Consider the following 19,158-nt stretch of genomic DNA (forward strand, 5'->3'; position numbering starts at 1 on the left):
CGTTGGCGGCCGTTGCCCCAAAGACCCCCAGCCCCCGGGACCACCTCAGTGGAAAGAAGCTCGGCAAAGCCGGCTTGGTCCGTGTATTTTTTTTATTATTATTTTTTATTTTTTATCGTGCAGCCATGTCACGAATCGAAGTCCCCTCAGTGCTTGGCACCGCCCATGTAACAGCGGTGTGGGAAATGAGTTTACGGTCAGGAAAATATGTGTGTAAAATCCTCCCCACGCAGAGTCCTGTGACTGAGGTCATGGTCCTGAATCTCTCCAGAAGCATCACCATTTGGGATGCCACCTTCATCACTGCAATCCTGAGGGAGGCTCCATGCCCACTGCGATAACCAGTTAACCAGACCTTTTATACATTCAGGTCTTCATCCATAAAATAGTCCAAATCCCCAGACCTAGTGAACAGATAAAAAGGGTAAAAAGAAACAAGGTTTACTGAAGCAGTTCACACATAAATATGCTGATTTTGCTCCTACTAACTATCCAGCATTTCCTATTTCAGCAGTCGCTCCAGAAAACTCTGGAATTTCTAGGTTATCAAGAAGCTAGCAAGACAAGGCAATTTAAGGTGGACAAATGGCAATTATGCATCTATGTGTTTCTACATTTTTTTTTCTCTACAAGGTTTGAATTTGGCTATAAAGTTCTGCTTTTATGAATGATTATATATATATGTATATAAATCTGTTTTGTTGTTTGTTTTTTGAAAGTGGGGTGAAATTGTGAAAACTAGAATGAATCACCTTTTCTGAATGGGGATATAATGCACAGCGGAGGTGGAAAAAAGTCCAGATTAACAAGTTGTTTTTGCAGCTCTGAGCAAATCCTGGAGCCTCTCTTGCATCAGAAACCTACAGGATTGTCTTCAAGGAAGTTCAAAGACCACCGAAGACCCTGAACTGCAGAGAAGAAATAGGAAATGCTCTGGGTTGACAAGCTGGCACACTACACAAGGTGTGTGTTGGTGGGATAGCACTGCAGAGCTGCGAGTGCTGGTGAGGCACCAAACATCCACGCATGGGACCTGTGTACATCCAGTGTGGATAAGGACAGTCATGCTAGGGAAAGTCCTCAGCAGCTGCCCTGTGCTTCATAACGCAGTAATGAGGCACAGGCAGTGCAGCAGGTGCGTCTGGAACAAATGAGATCCTGGTGGCTCCTGCATGACCACTTGGGTTTCATCAGCATTGTGGGTGTAGTGTGTACTGCTAATTACATCCTCCTAGGAGGTGGACCCACAGGTTTGCTAAGAGCTAAATGGAGAGGACTTCTCATATTCCCCTCGTATGATAGCACCAGTAGTTTTCTTATGAAAATTTCTTAAGAAACATTGAACGAGGAAGATCTGGATTTCCAAATTAGGAAGACAACGTGGAAAATACCAGAATATTTATCCTATCAATCAGAGATTTTTTATTTTTTTTTTAAGACTTGAGGGACAGAGGTTTAAAATGAACTCTCAGTTTCTTGAAATTGATCCTGGCTATTGCCAGACTGAAAGCAGTGCAACTCCTATCGCACAGAAGAGCAAATGCAGACATTGGCACTGTTCTTAAATGCATATGTACACATACTCAAATGCTTCTCTTTCTCGTACAGCTATGGAAACCTTCTCAAAATTAAAGCTTCTTTCTGCAAGAACTTCAATTCCATGAGATACTTCCAATTTTCCTCTTTATTGTTTTTCTCTCTTTAAGGCAAACAATACAGAAACATTAAGCATCATCATCAAGGAATCTTGAATTTTAAAGAGATTTTGCATTTTGAAATACTGCAAATGTATTTATAAAAAGCACACAGAAATCAATTCCTTTGAGAAAATCACAGGCTGAGCAAGGGCCAAATGGGCCCATAAATTTAGTCTTTTCCAATGAGCAACCTCATCACAAAATGCCTTAAAAAATTGTTAAGTTCCAACTTTTAAAAATTTATTTTTTGTCTCCTGCTGTTCTTATTGGCATGATTTTTCAGGACTGCATTCCACTAGTATGGAAGATAGAAGACTTCCAATTTCCAATCTAAAAAATTATGCAGGCCATATTTTATATCTGTGATCCTTTAGCTCCTCTCTCTCCCCCATCTTTACTTTCTGGATGTATTTTACAGGATGAAATCACACTCCTTCTCAGCTTATGCTTTGCTGTTTGAAACAAGCTAGTCTCCTTTAATAGAACTTTAAAGATATTTTTGCTTAAAAATAAACTTCATAGCTGTAGAAATCCAAGCGTGTACTATCTCTTCCTAGTAGGGGGGCACTGACACATGAAGGAAAATGCAACAGCAATGAAATAAAGGTGACACATTTCAACCGTCCTGTCTTTTTCCTCCAGTTTTCCTTCCCCCACATAAATACAGCTTGGGGAGTCTGTGTACAGATTTGGCACTATTTGTCAGCACCCAAACAAGCTGTAAAATAAGTCATGCAACCTAATTTTAGTTCTGGCTGGCAAAGCCAACATTGTTGCTATCCCAATGCTTGTAATTTGGCTCAGTGAAAAATGCTTTGGAGGCAGAATTGTTTAATTACTTCAAAGGCTGTTGGCCGACTAAGGCTCAACAGGCTTCCAGCTGGCAAAGGCAGGAGGGGTTCTGTTCTCCATCTGAGAGGAAGGTTGCTTTAGGATGAAGCCACACAAAATCCTGAACTTGATATAGGGCTTGTCGTATTTATAGGCATGGGATGGCAAACTTTGACCTGCCAATGAGCCCTACAGAGCTTTCGCCGCTTTGCTCAACCCAATCACTGAAAACTACCAACCAACTCCAGTGTTTGAGGAGATTTTCTGAGGAGTTTTGAGGAGATTTAAACTCTTATTGCCATTATTTGAAGCACTGTTCACAGAAACTTGCTCGGATTAGGGCATGTGTTTGAGGGCACAGGTTTGAGGGCACTACGTTGTACTAGTGCTGAATCTTCTCTCAGCAACACACTTCAAGTTTTTCACCTTTTTTTTTTTTTTTTTTTTAATCTGGAATAACCACAGTGAGCCATATAAATGATTATTTAATGTTACAAATCGCATTATTTTAATATAAATAAATTTTAATTAATTGTGGCTGTGCCCAAAGCGCCCCACTCATGTCTTCAGTCACCGTACTTGCTGATGTTGAAAACATCACTGCAAGGATGAGGCAAGAAAACATTTCCTGCACCTCTACACGCTGTTTTCTGAAATAACCTTTTGTCTCCTCACGCAGTTTTCCTGAAGCATCGTCGCTGCGCTTGTGCCGCGGCCCCACGGACACCGAGAGAGCCCGGGCTCCCTGCGCCAGGCCCGTGAGGGCTTGTGAGAGCGCTCCCCTCCCACACAGCCCCGCCCCTCCACACGGCAGCCACCATGCAGGTAACCCCCCTCCCCCCCCGCGCTCCTTCCCCGTTGCCTCTCCCGCCCGCCTCCCCCACATCCCCCCGCAAAGCCCGGCCCGCCGGACGAGACCATGAGGGAGCAGAGGGGGGGGGGACACTGAGCAGCAACCGCGTCAGGCGCCCCCCTCCCTCCGCCCGCTATCGCGCGCCGCGTCCGTTTCCGGCGCGCGCTCGTTCCCGCTCCGCCGCCGCGGGGAGGCGCGCAGGTAACGGGCAGGGGCCGAGGGCGGCGGAGCGGAGCCCTCAACACCCCCCCCACAGCCCCCCGCGGCCGTTACCTCCGGAGCCCCCTCCCCGGCCTGTGAGGGGCCTTGGTGGATGGTGGCCGGACCCCGGGGCTGCTGCCGGGCGTTGCTCTCTCTCTCTCTCTCTCTCTCTCTTTTTTTTTTTTTTTTTTTTCCCCCACCCGTTTTGTAGAATAAGAGGCACGCAAAGATATGAGGGAGCCCCTGACCGCCTCTTAAGGAAGGCGGTGGAACGGACTGAAGGTGGCTTTGCCGATTTGCAGTGAGCAGGGATAAGGGTTACTGCCATTTTCTGCCCGCTTGAACTTTGCCTGCGGCAGAAGTGTGCAGGCTGCTTCAAAATTAAGCGATTTAGTGGTCTGTTATTTTCTATAAGTTATTTTATGCTTTATCTGCGCAAGGTATTGTGACCTTAAGGGGGCAGGAGTAATCAACAACAATTATGTAAGCGTAGGGAGCTGTTACGATCCGTGTTGAGCTCCTGTGCAGGTTTATGAGGGTATTTACTCATGATGTTCCCATTGCAGTATCGCTGTGGTGGTTGGCACTTAAGAAATGATAGAAAGTGCTGTTTATAGAATTCTAGAGACGCTTAGATGTGTGTTTTGATATATTTTGAAAGGTCTTTCAATGTATTAGTATGCAGGCTCAGAAATGTGTATTTCTTCGTGTGTATTTTTAGGTTGACTAAGGCACCAGTACTAACATCTCGTTTCCTTTCAGGTACCTCATCAATAACTTGCAGTGGCAATGGAGGCAATGATGCAAACTGTGTGCTAATCACCACATAAACCAAAATATTCATAGCTGTGCAATACTCTTTCAATACAATTCAATGCCTAACATTTCGGAAGAGGAAAAGGAGAATGGTTCTGGAAACAATGGAAACACTGGAAAGAAACCTGGAAAAGAATCCCCAGAAGCTTCTCTTCATGATCCTGTAAAGCCATACTGCATGTCAGATACCTCCACTGCATCGCTGGTGTCTAGGGGAGATGGGCATTACCCATGGGGATGTCCTGTGACTCATACACGAGAGAAATTTTATACCATTTGCTCAGACTATGCTTTTTTAAACAGAGTAACATCTATTTGTAAAAGCCCAAGTGCTTCAGTTAGTGCCTGCCTGTCAAGCAGTGCTGCCTTAAACGTTGGAAATAACACACCTAGCTTGCTGGGTGTTCAAACTGGTGCTTCAGACATAATCTACGGTGAAGATTCTAACTTGGAAGACTTGTCTGGCAGTCTTGGAAAGCTGCCACTGGCATGGGAAATAGACAAGTCAGAATTCAACAGCGTGACCACAAACCATAAGAACAAAGCAGGTGAGGTGGTGGACGTTGGATTGTTCTGTTAGAGAAAGGATTCATTTCAGAGCTTGGTTTTGGAGAGGGAAGGTCAGCAACTCACATTACTTGAGAGCTGTAGGAGAGCCTGCACATCATTTCAAACAACTTGCTCATCAGCAAAGGAGAGAGTGAGGTAGGAGGAATGAAAGCCAAATGTAGCTGCCTGGATAAGTGGCTCTAAAACAAGGCTTGCTTGTACTTTACTGTGTAGGTTGTTTTTTTTTTTCTTTTCTTTTTTTTTTTTTTTTGTTTTGTTTTGTTTTGGTGGCTTTTAAAAACTTCTGTAGTAGAACCCGGTGCGTTATGCAATGATTACTTCTACCTGTTAAGTACAGTTTTGTCACTTGCAGAAGTGTTTGAGGATGCTTCATAGATATGTTTTGAAAATAAAGGTATGCTTTATTCATTACAAGAAGTAAATGAAATTATTAATTATCTAGGAGAGCAGTTGGTTTCTCTAATGAAGTTGTGTATATTTTCATTTGCTGTATGTTTACGCTATTAGGGGGCCCATTTCGTTATGGTTGGCTTTGCTGCCTCCTATGTGCTTTCTCAGACTGCTGCTGTGAATCACGCTCACATACACACATGGTTTCGTTTTGTAATTCTTTGCTTATCTACATCTGCTTATAGCTTCTTTTTTTTTTTTTTTCCCTTAATGTGTTGGTTAGCTAGTCAAATTGCAGTTTTATATATCTTATTGTGAGACCAGTTTAGCAAAACTTAAATAGGAATTTGGAAAATTGCCATTGTTTTTTCATGTGTACAGGTAGTGTCCTTAAATATAAGAAGCAATGATAACATCTTCCAGGATGGTCAGTTTCTCTAAAATGTATTATATTTTATTTGGATATGAAGACTTCATAATTGAACAAATATTTCTGCTCTAACACATGACTGAACTCTTTTTGTTTTTTCACTGCCTCAGTGGCTTTAGGGGTGTATTATTCTTACTGAATGGGTGTATAAGTTTTAATCAGAAAGTAGCTGGTCACACAGCTTGGCTTTGAAAAGCAAATGTTCAATTATATTTTTCCGTGCATTTAATGTTCTGTGATGGGAGGTTCATGTTGGTCTCTCTGGTTTGGTAACATATTTTCAGCCTTTTAGGATCTTCACAGAATGTGTTTATGGGACAGCTGATAAAACTCATTAGGAAGTTTTCAGATTGACTACTTTCTCTGAACAGTTGAGCAGATCATCATTAATTCTTCCCAGAGAAACATGCCATTGTTTATGTACCTAACGGGTGCTTTGGGATTTTACAAATCCCTAATAACCAAATAACCAATAACCAAAATGGTTATTTTATCCATCAATTAATGTTTAGTCCCAGTTTGCACGTACTAACACAGCCATCATCTGTTATTTGAGGTGCATGCTATTACTAAAAATATGTATGGAGAAAGATGTAAAAGGTAAACAGGATTCCTCATTTATTTATTTCTGAAATCTGCTTTGCAGGCAACATGAAGAAACAAGCGACAAAGAAAAAATCTGTGGAAAAAAAAAGCAAACAATACAGGGAGTGTCCTCAGCGCTCTGCTCTTGAGGATGTGAAGGAGAGGAAAGTGTTGGACCTCCGGAGATGGTAGTATTTACGAAATGCATTTAAGGTTATCCCTGTAAAATTTATAGGTAGACACCATTGCTGGTTCTTTTATTTAAGACTCCCGAGTTATATCTTAATCATTTTTAATAGATCTACTCTATGGGCTTGCTAAACATACGCACACTAAATCTCTTACTTTCTAAAGTAAAGAAAGAAGAAGAGCTTCCCTCCCATCCTGTGAAATTCTAAACACATTTTTGTTTTTAAATAACTTCTTTCAATATGGAAAAAAATTATGTGAGGGTTCAGTGTTTAGAAAAGTTGCAAGCTCACAAGCACAGTCATGCAAAAATTAAGTGTCGAGCTGATACATATATTACTCCTGATTTTTGTTTTAAGTTGGAAATACTAGATCAGAACCTGTCAGTTCTCTCAATGTATATCATATGAACATAGTTCACTTAGTTTAATGAACTCCTCTGGTTCTTATTGTATGTCTATGACGTTAGGAAGTTAGACTAGAGAATCTGAAGCCCGGACAGCATTCTTTGTTAGATTGTCACAAACTCAGTTTACTAGAAGATCATATGTTAGAAGAGACAGGATCAAACTATGTTGTATTAGTATAGAACCGTTTTTCCTACAGGATCGTTTGTACAGAACTCCTATGGTGCTGTTAGAAATTTGACCTGTTTGTATGATAGTGAGTAGTAATATCTGACAAGCATAAAGAAATATATTAGTATGTTTGCTCCTTTTTGTCTGTTTGTTTTAAGTATGCATTCTTTTATACAATCAGAGTGAAACCTTGTAGTAGAGCTTGGTACCTCAGGGGCATGACACAAAGAAAAGAAGTTCAGGTTGCTCAAGTAACCAAGTAAAGAATTCTTACTGATGTGTTTGTTGTTCTTGTGTTTTAGGTATTGTATTAGCCGACCTCAGTATAAAACTTCTTGTGGAATTTCTTCATTAGTATCTTGCTGGAATTTCTTATATAGTACGCTGGGAGCTGGCAGGTAAGTCACACTTACTTTTTTCCTCTAAATAGTCTAAAATGTGGTGTTAATTTCTTTATTATACATCTTTATTTCCAGTTTGCCACCTATTACTCAAGAAGAAGCTTTACACATACTGGGTTTTCAACCCCCATTTGAAGACATTAGGTTTGGTCCATTTACTGGAAATACAACTTTAATGAGGTATGGTTGATTCTTTTGATGCAGCCAAATAGTTAATATATGCAAAACTGTCATGATAAAAAACTAGATCATACAATCTCTAAAGACGCGGTAGTAATTCATCTATTTAAAAAAAAAAAAAATAGTCATCTTAAGTTTTAAAATAGCAGAGCGTATCTGGGTGCTCTGACAGTATCCAGTGCAACTTTTCAAAGGGTTTTTACACTAGCTGTTATGTATGGTGCAGGTGTTGTTAGATCATGAGAACATGAAATTGTATTAATTTTTTTGTTTCAATTTGATTAATGGTTGTATAATACTCCAATGAATCCATCTTCTGGTTAGGAAATTTGTTCTTTACCTTCATTTTGTTCTTTACCCTCATTTTCTTGTCTTTGTTAAATGCCTGTTACTGTCATTAAAATAGCCTGAAATGGCTCTTCATACATCAGTAGTTTTGTGTAAAAAAAAAAAAAAAAAAAAAAAAAAAATATATATATATATATATATATAAATGAGATAATGAGTTCATTGAGCAAAGGAGCTATTTAGACCCATATTCACCCAGACATCTCATCCTGGAATTACAGAAGGCTTGAACTTTCAAATTATTTCCTTTCTGCTCTGCTGCTTCCTGATTTTGAGGAGTTAGGTCTAAAATCTTTGTCCATTCCATGTTTTACTAAACTCAGAGAACTTTTAGAATTAAACAGAGCCTCGAGGTTTGAACATCTTAAAAAGGCTTTGGTGTGTTACCCATTTATGAGATTCAAAAATCTTGCAGTTTTGTACTAGCCTTGTGAATCACATGTGATCTAGTTAGTATTTTTTGAATGTAACATATATGTTTTGGCACAGAATGTGGGCACTGGATTGAAAATGTGGGAGCAGTCTGTTCTTAAATAGTAGCATACTGTCTAGATCATTGAAGACTGTCATGAAAACTTCCTTCTGTGCCTTAGAAGACTCAGATACAGATTTTGCATCTCCTAGGAGTATGTCAGCCGTTATAGAACAAGTTGACAGAATATTCTGTCTCTTTATGCCAACAGTCTGTATAGCAAAAAGTAATACCTGGCATCCTTCTTTCTGTTCCATGCTGAGTGCCCTATGTGCTGCAGAAAAGTTACCCTCATTTATCTATTTGTTTTTCTTGCTGGTCAAATCATTTTAAGCATTTGGCAGACTGGAAAACAGGAGGACTGAGAGACAAACCCATCATAACATAGTTTTATGACTGAGGTGCTATCTTTGGGGAGGTGAATTTGAATCTTGTAATGCTGTGAAGTAAATATCTGAGACAAAATCCTCTTGTCAGATCTACTGTCACTTTCTGCTGTGAGGAGTTCTGGTACTAGACTGCTGTAATGCTTTGGGAATGTAAAATTTGTATGACAGAAGCCCAACATGCTATGCAGAATGTCCCACTGAAGTCTCCTGCCTTCTAATGTCTTAGAAAATTCCTGTTGTACACCTTACAAATCATGGCTAAAGCTTAGCACTTAATAATTTGAGAGCCTTTCTAAAGGCTGAGTAATTGAAAGTTAGATGTGACTGAATTCTACAGAATAGGACCAACATTTCTAAATCTAGCCCTTTGTTTATTATGGTTCTGTATCAGGTCTGGAAAAGCAAAGTGAAAGGAAAGGTTACGAATATTTATTTACGTTCATAGAATGATCCATTTGTATTATGTACCCTGGTCATCTGCAATTTGTATACTAGTGTGGCAGGTGCTTAGTAATACACTGAGGCTTGTTTTCTAAACTGCCCAGCAGAGAGAAGTGTGAGAAAAGAAAATTGCATTTAATAACTACTGAGTTACTACAATCTTTAAGCTTATTGTTTCAGATGGTTTAGGCAAATAAATGATCACTTCCATATCAAGGGATGCTCATATGTTCTGTATAAACCTCATGGGAAGAACAAGACAGCTGGAGAAACTGGTAAGCAGCTAATCTTAAAACATTCATCTTACAGTATATAAAGTGAAAAGTCCCACAATGTGCAGCATTTGACAGGACAAATTGTTAGTATTGTTTCCAGTTTCAGATAAGGTATCAAATAACTCCAAATTGCCTGATTTTTTCTAATTTTACTTTTTCCCTTATTTTGCTAATACTTTCATCTGTAATCTTTAAAAAATAAGATGCATTCTCTGATTCTGTGTGGTTTCAATCACAAAGATGGAATTTTAAGGTATCCAGTTTTCCTAGAAGAGGTATTTGCTGTAATGCCAGGGGAGCAACACGTTTTTATTTCAACGTTTTGGAAATCTCTGTATAAAAATTTAGAATATACAGCACCAAAGTATTATTGTAATACCTTTATTAAATGTTTTGTACTTCTAAAAATACATATTTAAGTTAGTGCACTCATTTGTTATACCTGCCATTAGCTAACATTTGACTCTAAATGTTAGGTAATTACTTCTAAGTTGCTGCTCAAGCTGCATTTTTATGCGTGCTTTTAAGTGTGCTATCTAAAGAGAAGTTAGGGTTTTATATACAATTTATTAGCCTTTGGCTCAGTTTGGCTGTTTGTCTTCTAACTGGAAGGGTAGTTTAAAAGGATAAAACCACAATGAAAAAAGTTATGGGGCAGATTATTAAAATGAGAATCCCAGCAAACTGTTCTTCACTTATCAGTTGTTGTGTGTTCAGCTATTTTTTGAAATTCTTAAATGGAATACCATGTTTCAGCATTTTTTCTCATATTCCTTGAAACTGAGCCTTGTAGTTATGTTACAGAATATGGTATCCTCAATATGGGAGGTGATTCCGAGACTCTTAAGAAGCTCATGACACCTAAGTGTTTGAAAGCTTTCAGGTGTTTCAGTAGTGTCATTGCTATCTGACTTCGTCTGACTAGAGCAGTGGGATTGCCTTATGTTTTAATGTGTATTTCCTAAGTTGAGATACTTTTGCTTTTTTTTTTTTTTTTTTTGAGAAAAAAGTAATTTTTAATATGTTTTTGGTCTAAATATAATGCATACTGTATATTCCATTTCTCTAGAAAAGACTGTGGGACAGATCTGAACTTTTTTTTCTACTAGGCAGGACACAAACTAGGTTACAAGTTTTAAATGAGCACTGTATTTTGTGTGCGCTGTTAGATCACGTCCTCTAATTGGAAAACAAGCGAACAAAAAAAAAAATAACAACAAAAAGCAGATGTAACTATTTTATATTAGGAAATAAGTCTCTTTTTCTAAATATGATATGGAGGATCCAAAGCACTGTGGACTGTAACATTAACTTTCTTTTGTAGCCTTGGGAGCCCTCACAAAGCTAACACGTGGACTGAAAGAGGAATCAATGGCCTACATCTACCATTGCCAGAACCATTATTTTTGTCCAATTGGATTTGAAGCAACCCCAGTAAAAGCTAGTAAAGCGTATAGGTAAGATGATATGCTTATGCTTATCTTAGGGGAGAAATGTACAAAAAAGAATTTCCTGTGAAGTTGATAGCATTTTTTTTCCCTAAAATAACATTTCATTGTATGTTGTAAAAGCATTTATGTTTGAAATAGCAAAACAGTGCTGTAGTTTGAAAGGATTGACTTAACAAAACTAAACACAACTGAACAAGCTAGATTGAGAGAATTTAAACAGAAAACCATACTGGTACTAAGAAGATGCTAAAAGATGTGTAGGTAAGGTAGTTATCTGCCTGAAGGGCAAATAAAGAAAGCTAGCCTGAAAAATACAACCTTGTATACTGAAAAAAGTAAGGTGACTGCAGTTGAGTTTGTGTGTGACTTGCTCTATAAATGAGAAGCAAAAAGCCTAGCAGTGATATTAATCCATTGTGAAGTAAATACGAAATCTGTAACTGCAGAAACAAATGTTTGTGGATGGGGAAAACAGGATCTTGTAGTACAGCCAGCAGTATGGTGATCATGTACTTTTTTTTTTTTTTCAGTGTTGACTAAGAAAGATGATGATGATAAAATGGGAATTTAAGGTTTAGGAAAATAAAGCTAACTGAACAATTTGTTACCAAGAATCTTGAAAAGAGGGAGAGGGAGAAGCTTGAAGGGATCTCTGGACTGTCATAGGATGTTTGGCTCTTTTAAACAACTCTTCCAATGAGGAAGTAGTTTTGAAAGACCAGGAGAAACTTGATTTGCCAATTGTTTTAGAATGAAAATATGACAACTTGAATAATTTCAGATTTGTCAGGGTGACAGGGTTAAGCAGGATAAAATAATGGGATAGTTGATACAGGTTTAAAACAAGGGTAATATCGTTGGTATTCATACTGAATTTAGGGGATATCCTTGATTTAAAAAACAAAAACAAGCACAGATTGTCTCAAGATTTTGAACATTTTCAGCCTTAGCAAATTTTATCTGAGATTTTGTAAGGCATTTTACTTGCTGCTGTATGATACGCTGAGTGTAGTTTTATAGTGGTTTAACCCAGCTGGCAGCTAAACACCACATAGCCGTTCACTCACCCTCCCCCCCCTCCCTCTCTGGGATGGGGGAGAGAAACGGGAAAGTAAAGCCCGTGAGCTGAGATAAAGACAGTTTATTAAGACAGGAAGATAATAATAACAATAATAATAACAACAACAACAATGATGATAATAGTACTACTACTACTAAGTTTTGCATCGTTCACAGAATCATATACAATTAAAATATTTTTCCTGTCTCAAAGTGCTTGCAAGCACAGTATGTGCTGCAGGTTTGTGTTGCAGTCTCAAGGTTCACCTGTTGGTCAATATTTAGTAGTATTATCAATAAGCATAAGAAAATCTCTGACAAAATTAGCAGATACTGATAGCATGGAGTACTAAGCAATGAAGAGAATAGTTGCTGATGCAAGACGAGCCTCATTCTTGCATTTTGCTTACCAAGCAGCCTGTGTTTTGCTGTGTTGAAAGCTGTAGTGTCACGTCAAGGAATGAAGAATGCTAGCTTGGCTTCTAAAGTTCACAGTGGTATTTGTGTGGAGGCAATAAAGCATAATCATATGAATCTCATTTGTTCCCAGCATGAGGCTGTGACCAAGGGGTTAATGAAAACTTTTAGTATATGAACAAAAGAATACAGAAGGTGTGGGTTTTTTAATTATGATTCCATTCATTGACATTGGCATGCCATTTGAGTGACAAGAGTTAAGAAAACGTGTCCCAAATAGAAGTCCAACACATCAATCTGCTTAAGTTTACCAAAAGGTTTATGACTTGCTTACTCCATCACTTACTAAGAATGTTCACTGGGAGAGAAAAGGAGTTTAAAAAAAAAAAAAAAAAAGTGTACTAGATTGAAAGTGCAGTTAGAGAAGAAGTGTGGTTCAATGTGTAGGAGCTTACGATGCCTTATATATATAGTTTGAATTTATATTGATTAGAAATGAACAAGAGAAATGATTTGGAGATGTACTGTGATGTTATTTTTAAGTCAGTATTGGATTTTTTTTTTTTCCCCCTAAAAAAAGGTTTTATCTCCTAAAAACGTAACATGAAATAATGAGTTCAAGGAGCTTATATATTCTTCTTTTAGGCTTGAGTTCAAACTAGTGAAGCATCCTGTTCTCTTTGTATCTTCTGATATCTTACTGGGAATAATTATGTTTAGACTCCAGAAGCACAGTCAATAGATTCTGTAGCAGTTCTTGCTTACCTGTTTTTGCATTCTAGTTGTAAGAAGTTTTTATTTGAAAATAAAACTAAGAACATTTAAAAAGAAATGGGTAGATAGGCTGCTAGGCTGAGCTTAGTAGACAGTTCTTAGGTCACCCACAGACTTCCTGTATGATCTTAGGTTGCTGGATTTGGACTCGGGAGACCTGGGTTCAGTTCCCAGTTCAACCACAGACTTCCAGTGTGACTTTAGGTAAGTCAATTAATCTATCCTGTGTCTTGGTTTCCTGCCTGTAGAATGATGGCATACATTGATATTTTACAGGGAATTTTAAGAGCAAGTAAACGAATTGTTGCAAGCGGTAAGGCCATATGTATGCTGCCTAATGACTACTGCAGAAAATTCTTAGGTTTTGTCATGGTTGAAAATAAATTAGTTTTTCACAGGATAATTACACACGGGAAGTCGCAGAACAAGCCTCCGTATCTCATCAGTCTGCCCTTAGGTCTGTCACGATTTTTTCCTGAACCAGCTACTACAGGCTTTAAGTATCTTGAAATTAACTAACTTGAATCAGTATCAGTTGAGGGTTTTGTTTTTTACTGTGTTGGATGCTTAGGAGGAAGCGGTTGAAGTTACCAGTTATTTTCATCCAGGTTACCCTGTGGCTTTTAGTAATAACTATTAAGCGGGGTGTAGTTTGCAAAGAGTGGAAGGAGCTCTTCCGTAGCTCTGGTAGAAGTCAGAACTCGGGAAGAAGAAGTTTGTTCTCCCTCATGTGGCTTTCCACAACTCTTATTTGCATTTTTTTTGCATATGTTTTATATTACATTAGACCGGCTAACTGAGTAACACTGTTTTTGAAGAAGATTTGTCTTTCTCCCAAATAATAAGCAATAGCTCTTCTGTCTTGCTTTCAAGCTTTGTGAAACAGAAAGCTTCCCTGTAGGCAATTGAAAATGCTAGAGGAGCTGTTTTTAGTTTGGGTGAGAAAAAAAAAACACAGATAATCCTTAAAAAAAAAAAAAAAAAAAAAAAAAAAGAAAAAAAAAAGAGTACATGTATGTATAGAATGTTAATCTCTTTTTTCTTTAGTATGCACAATAAATCTTACTGGGATTGTATCCTCTATTGAACAGAGGTCGTGTCTTGCAGCAAGAAGTAGAATATTGGATCTTAATTGGAGAGCCAAGCAGAAAACATCCAACGATACACTGTAAAAGGTATGTTACTTGGTAGGAATTCTAAATGTTCTTTCTTTAAGAACAATTTGTATGTATCTGTTCAGAGCTACTGACTGACTTATTTGTTCAAAAGAACAAATATACTGTAGTTTTAAGAGAAACAGGTGCTTTAATAAGAAACTTCTTTTTGACCTCAAGGCTAGCTTGGCAGTTTTAGATCATGTGGCAGGACACGTGTTGGTTGCTGAAAGCCAAAGCCTGTTTCTCTTGAGTGTGACAGAGCTTGTATTAGTCAGGCAGAAAAGACACGCAGGGTGCCTGCAATCATGCCAATTGTGATTTATAGGCCATGTGAACCTTGGATGAGTTTATGCTGCAACTGATGAAGTACTTGGCTACATGTTGGGGGTGCACTGGATATCTCAACATCTCCTAGCGTAGGTGTTGGTACAACCTGTAATCTGCTGCATTGTTCCCTTATATTCATGATGAAGTCTGTTTCCTAAGAAGTTGATGACTAAATTAGACACACACGCAGAGCTAGAGGGTTCTAGATAAAATTCTCATTGATTATATTTGTCATGATAAATTAATTGAACAGTTTTCTCAGCTTTACTTGACATGCTGGTTCATAATGCTTAATACTAATTCCTGGAAGGAGGGACCAGTACAAAAGAATTCTGTTGCTCAGGAAACCAGTTCCAGTTTTACCAAATAAATTCTTCGCTATGCACAGAAGTTAATGCTGGAGTGATTTTTTGTAGTTTTTGCTCCATTGGGAAAAGAGCTGTTTGGAGAAAGAAGAAGCACACAAAACTTGCTTTGTTTCCTCTTTATTTTCCCAGTTGTGTTGCAAAAAATTTTTGAAAGTGCTTATCTGATCTGGTTTCATAGTCAGTCAGATCGATTCCAGTACCTAAAACTTAATTTTCTTTGGTGATGTGACTATATTCACAGCTGTAAATACCTGCATATTTTGGACTCCTGAGATTGAGTGCAACAAAATAAGAAACATATTATGCACTGGTTGCTGTGTTGAAAAACAAAATACTATGCATCCTGCTGACAGATATTTGTCCTGTGGTGTATGAGCTACAGATGGCACAGCAAAAGCTTTTTCAATACATAATACAAAGTCTGTAATATTATTTTTGATCATGGAGACATTTGTCTTCCTGCTTTAGTCCCACCAGGAGCTCGCAAAAAGTTCTGTGTTTCAGGTAGGAGGGGAAAAAGGTTGGGGTGAAAATCTATTTTCTGAACTTGGAAGGTTATGTTAAACAAGTATTTAGACATTGAAAGAACTGGAAAGGCGATGTGAAGGCTTACAGATGTGTAGAATGTGGGGATATTTGTTTCAGTTAGACTAGAAGGAGCTATGAAAGCTTGAAGATCTGAGTAAATGGGGTAGTTTATTACAAATGAGACTTGAATAGAATGGAACCTGAGTTACGGTGAGAGCTGTGTGGTGAACACAGTGGATGAGCAAAACATGGGTTCAAATGAAATACTACAAAACAGCAAGAGGATTAAATACAGTAAAAGGAACGTTTCTCCTTGCCTAAAATGCTTTGTTTCTCCCTTTAACAAACTGGTGATTTGCTAAGCAATGCAACTAATGACTCACGATATTCTTACTCATTTTGGAAGCTGTTTGCCAAGAGCAGCAATAATCACCTGAAAGCTTTGATTAAAAGTGGCGCTTTTATATCTAGCTTGATATCCAATACTGAGACATTTTTTAAATCTTTCTACAGTTGCTTATCTTTAAATCACTGTTAAAGACTCAGATCTCTGTTTACATGCGTGTACAGCAGTCTTAGTGGTGGTGAGGCTTCATATTGTTAGCCAAGTAGTAATAATCTTATTCTGCAGGTGGACGGATATTGTCACTGACCTAAATACCCAAAATCCAGAATATCTAGATATTCGACACCTAGAGAGAGGATTGCAGCATCGAAAAACAAAGAAGGTAAGGTAAAGTTAACCAAGGTGGGAAGAAAATTTGTGGTAGAGTTTGTGAAACCTATTCATACTTAAGCAGTGTAAGATAACTTTACAGAAAAAAAAAAAAAAGTGTTAACTATTGCAGAAAGCAAGTCAAATGTGGATACTCAAATACCAGTCATTTATATTTACTTGCAGGACAAGATAGGATATAGCAGTAGCATGGCATATGCTAGGGTAAACCAGGATGTCTTTAATACCATATATTTGGTCACAGTATTTAACCTTGTTGGCTTAAAATACAGCTTCAGCAAGTATAGAAATATTCTACAGACAAATTATGGACTCATCTTCTTGATGCACGACTTTCCAGCTGTGTGTAATCTGGAAAGAAAATACGGTAGGGTAGGATCAAATCTAGAAGAATGCATGTGCATCTGTTCTTTTTATTTACTGGTAATACATACAGCTGTCTTTCCAATAGCTGGGGCCATATCTTGTGGGTAAGGGTTGCATTTAATTTCCAGATTAAAAGTCTATGAGAAATCCAGATCTTCAGTCTATGAGGCTGAAGAGATGATTTCAAATGTGGAGACACTATGGAAGATCGTGTCAGTAACACGAGAAGGGACCGGAGCAAATAATTTGCATGAAGATAGCTGGAGAGTGAAAGACTAGCAGAAGATAGGTTATACTAGCCCATGAAAGATAAAATAAATAACTTAAAAAGATGAGAAAGACAGTAGTGGAATCTAGAAATTGATCAAAATTGATTGAATAGAAGTTTCTTGTTTGTTTGTGGGTACGGTGGTGGTGTGGTTGTAGTGTTTTGTGGTTTTTTTTTTTTTTTTTTTTCCTGTTTTAAGAATTCTGTTACCCTGAAGGAACTTTATTTCAAATATCTGCTTATGTTACAGAAGTGTCTATCTGCATTTAATGAATAACCTTTTTACTTCGATTAGGTTGGAGGAAATCTTCATTGCATCATTGCCTTTCAGAGACTTAACTGGCAAAGATTTGGTCCTTGGAATTTTCCATTTGGAAATGTCAGACAGGATAAACAATCCCAAACACAAGGACAAGGTATTGCCAAATCTGAGAGTGAAGACAATATCTCTAAAAAGCAGCACGGACGACTGGGTCGGTCTTTCAGTGCTGGTTTCCATCAAGAATCTACGTGGAAAAAATCTAATCTTCATGAGAGAAGGAACAGTGGGTATCAGAGCTATAATGATTATGATGGAAATGATTAAAATTAACTTCAGATAGTAGAGTTGATATATCAAAGTTAGTTTTAATCGAGACACGGTAGGGATTTATTAGTCCTAGGTTATGTACGAATAAAAATTATTGTTTAAGATACACCTTCATAATTATTGAATAAATCTGGTTATATGGTTGCAATGGATGAGATCTGATACATAAACTGACACATAAGCACAGATTGTTGTACTTTTGTAATCAAAAGCAAATATGACAGAAAAAACAATCACTTCTTTTGAAATAATTGTACTATATCCTGAGCTGTGAAAACAAAAGAGCAGATTGAAATTAGTCAATGTAATAATCAGACTTAATTGAAAATACTTAATAATCAAAAGCATGAAAATGTAATATGACTTCATAAAAAAGGGTTATTCTGCATATGGTGTAAGGATAAAAGTAAATAGTTGCCTTTCTTTTCAACAGTCCATTTTATTAAGGCTGCTGATATCCAGTGCAAAGAAAAATCACACAGGTTGGAAAAAAAAAACTTGTCAGATTTACAAAGTGAATGTATGTTCTCAGTCTAGTTCCCAGTAGAGTTCTGTCAGATAATCATATTCTGTCAAGTAGGTCCCAGTTCCTTTTCCCTTATCTGGATGCCTGTTTTAGACTGAGGGGAATCACTGGTGGCAGGGATGGGACATTCTTTGCTGCTTTTCCTCTGTGGGTACAGTAGCTGATTTCTTATCCTGGGAGCTCGAGAGCACTGACTTGCTTAACACAAGCTTGGGAAATTCGGTTTTATAAAGCTGCCTTACCCATTAGCCCAACGAGCTGGCTGAACACAGCATTCTCTTGGCAGTTCTTTTCCTTGTTCAATCTTAAAACTGTTGTTTTTGTGCTGCTCTTTTAATTTTGTATGATGGTAATGCAAGTGCCGAAAACTGCTGGCAGCCCTTATGATATACTGGGGGTCCTGGTGGACAGCAGGGTGATAATGAGCCAGCACTGTGCCCTTGTGGCCAAGAAGGCCAATGGCACCGTGGGGTGTATCAGAAGGGGTGTGGTTAGTAGGTTGAGAGGTTCTCCTCCCTCTTTACTCTGCCCTGGTGAGACCACATCTGGAATATTGCGTCCAGTTCTGGGACCCTCAGTTCAGGAAGGACAGGGAACTGCTTGAGAGAGCTCTGTGGAGAGCCAAGAGGGTGACTGAGGGAGTGGAGCATCGCCCTTATGAGGAAAGGCTGAGGGAGCCGGGTCTCTAGCTTGGAGGAGACTGAGGGGTGACCTTATTTATGTTTATAAATATGTAAAGAGCGAGTGTCAGGAGGATGGAGCCAGCCTCTTCTCAGTGATACCCAATGATAGCACAAGGGGCAATGGGTGCAAGTTGGAACATAGGAGATTCTGCTTAAATATGAGACAAAACTTCTTCACGGTGAGGGTGGCAGAGCACTGGAACAGGTTGTCCAGGGGGTTGTGGGGTCTCGTTCTCTGGAGACTCTCAAAACCTGCCTGGACG

The 19,158-nt window shown here is 38.4% G+C and overlaps 1 protein-coding gene across 8 annotated transcripts; it reads left to right on the forward strand.

Annotated features, from left to right (window-relative positions):
• The first annotated feature begins 3,285 nt into the window (after positions 1 to 3,285).
• On the forward strand, positions 3,286 to 17,834 carry BIVM (basic, immunoglobulin-like variable motif containing). 8 transcript variants are annotated; one of them, XM_084528361.1, is made up of 11 exons: positions 3,286 to 3,353; positions 4,345 to 4,946; positions 6,435 to 6,561; positions 7,443 to 7,538; positions 7,617 to 7,721; positions 9,552 to 9,646; positions 10,971 to 11,103; positions 13,480 to 13,551; positions 14,439 to 14,522; positions 16,359 to 16,455; positions 17,393 to 17,834. In XM_084528361.1, the coding sequence occupies exons 2-11, from the start codon at positions 4,457 to 4,459 to the stop codon at positions 17,681 to 17,683; spliced, it is 1,590 nt and encodes a 529-aa protein (XP_084384487.1). In that variant the 5' UTR covers positions 3,286 to 3,353; positions 4,345 to 4,456; the 3' UTR covers positions 17,684 to 17,834. The 8 variants fall into 8 exon arrangements, with proteins under 8 accessions (XP_084384487.1, XP_084384492.1, XP_084384491.1 ...); XM_084528360.1 differs by lacking the exon at positions 3,286 to 3,353 and adding an exon at positions 3,466 to 3,582; XM_084528362.1 differs by lacking the exon at positions 3,286 to 3,353 and adding an exon at positions 3,747 to 3,864.
• Positions 17,835 to 19,158: the final 1,324 nt, after the last annotated feature.

This window comes from Aythya ferina (assembly GCF_964211825.1).
Source record: "Aythya ferina genome assembly, chromosome: 1".
Taxonomy (NCBI): Eukaryota; Metazoa; Chordata; class Aves; order Anseriformes; family Anatidae; genus Aythya; species Aythya ferina.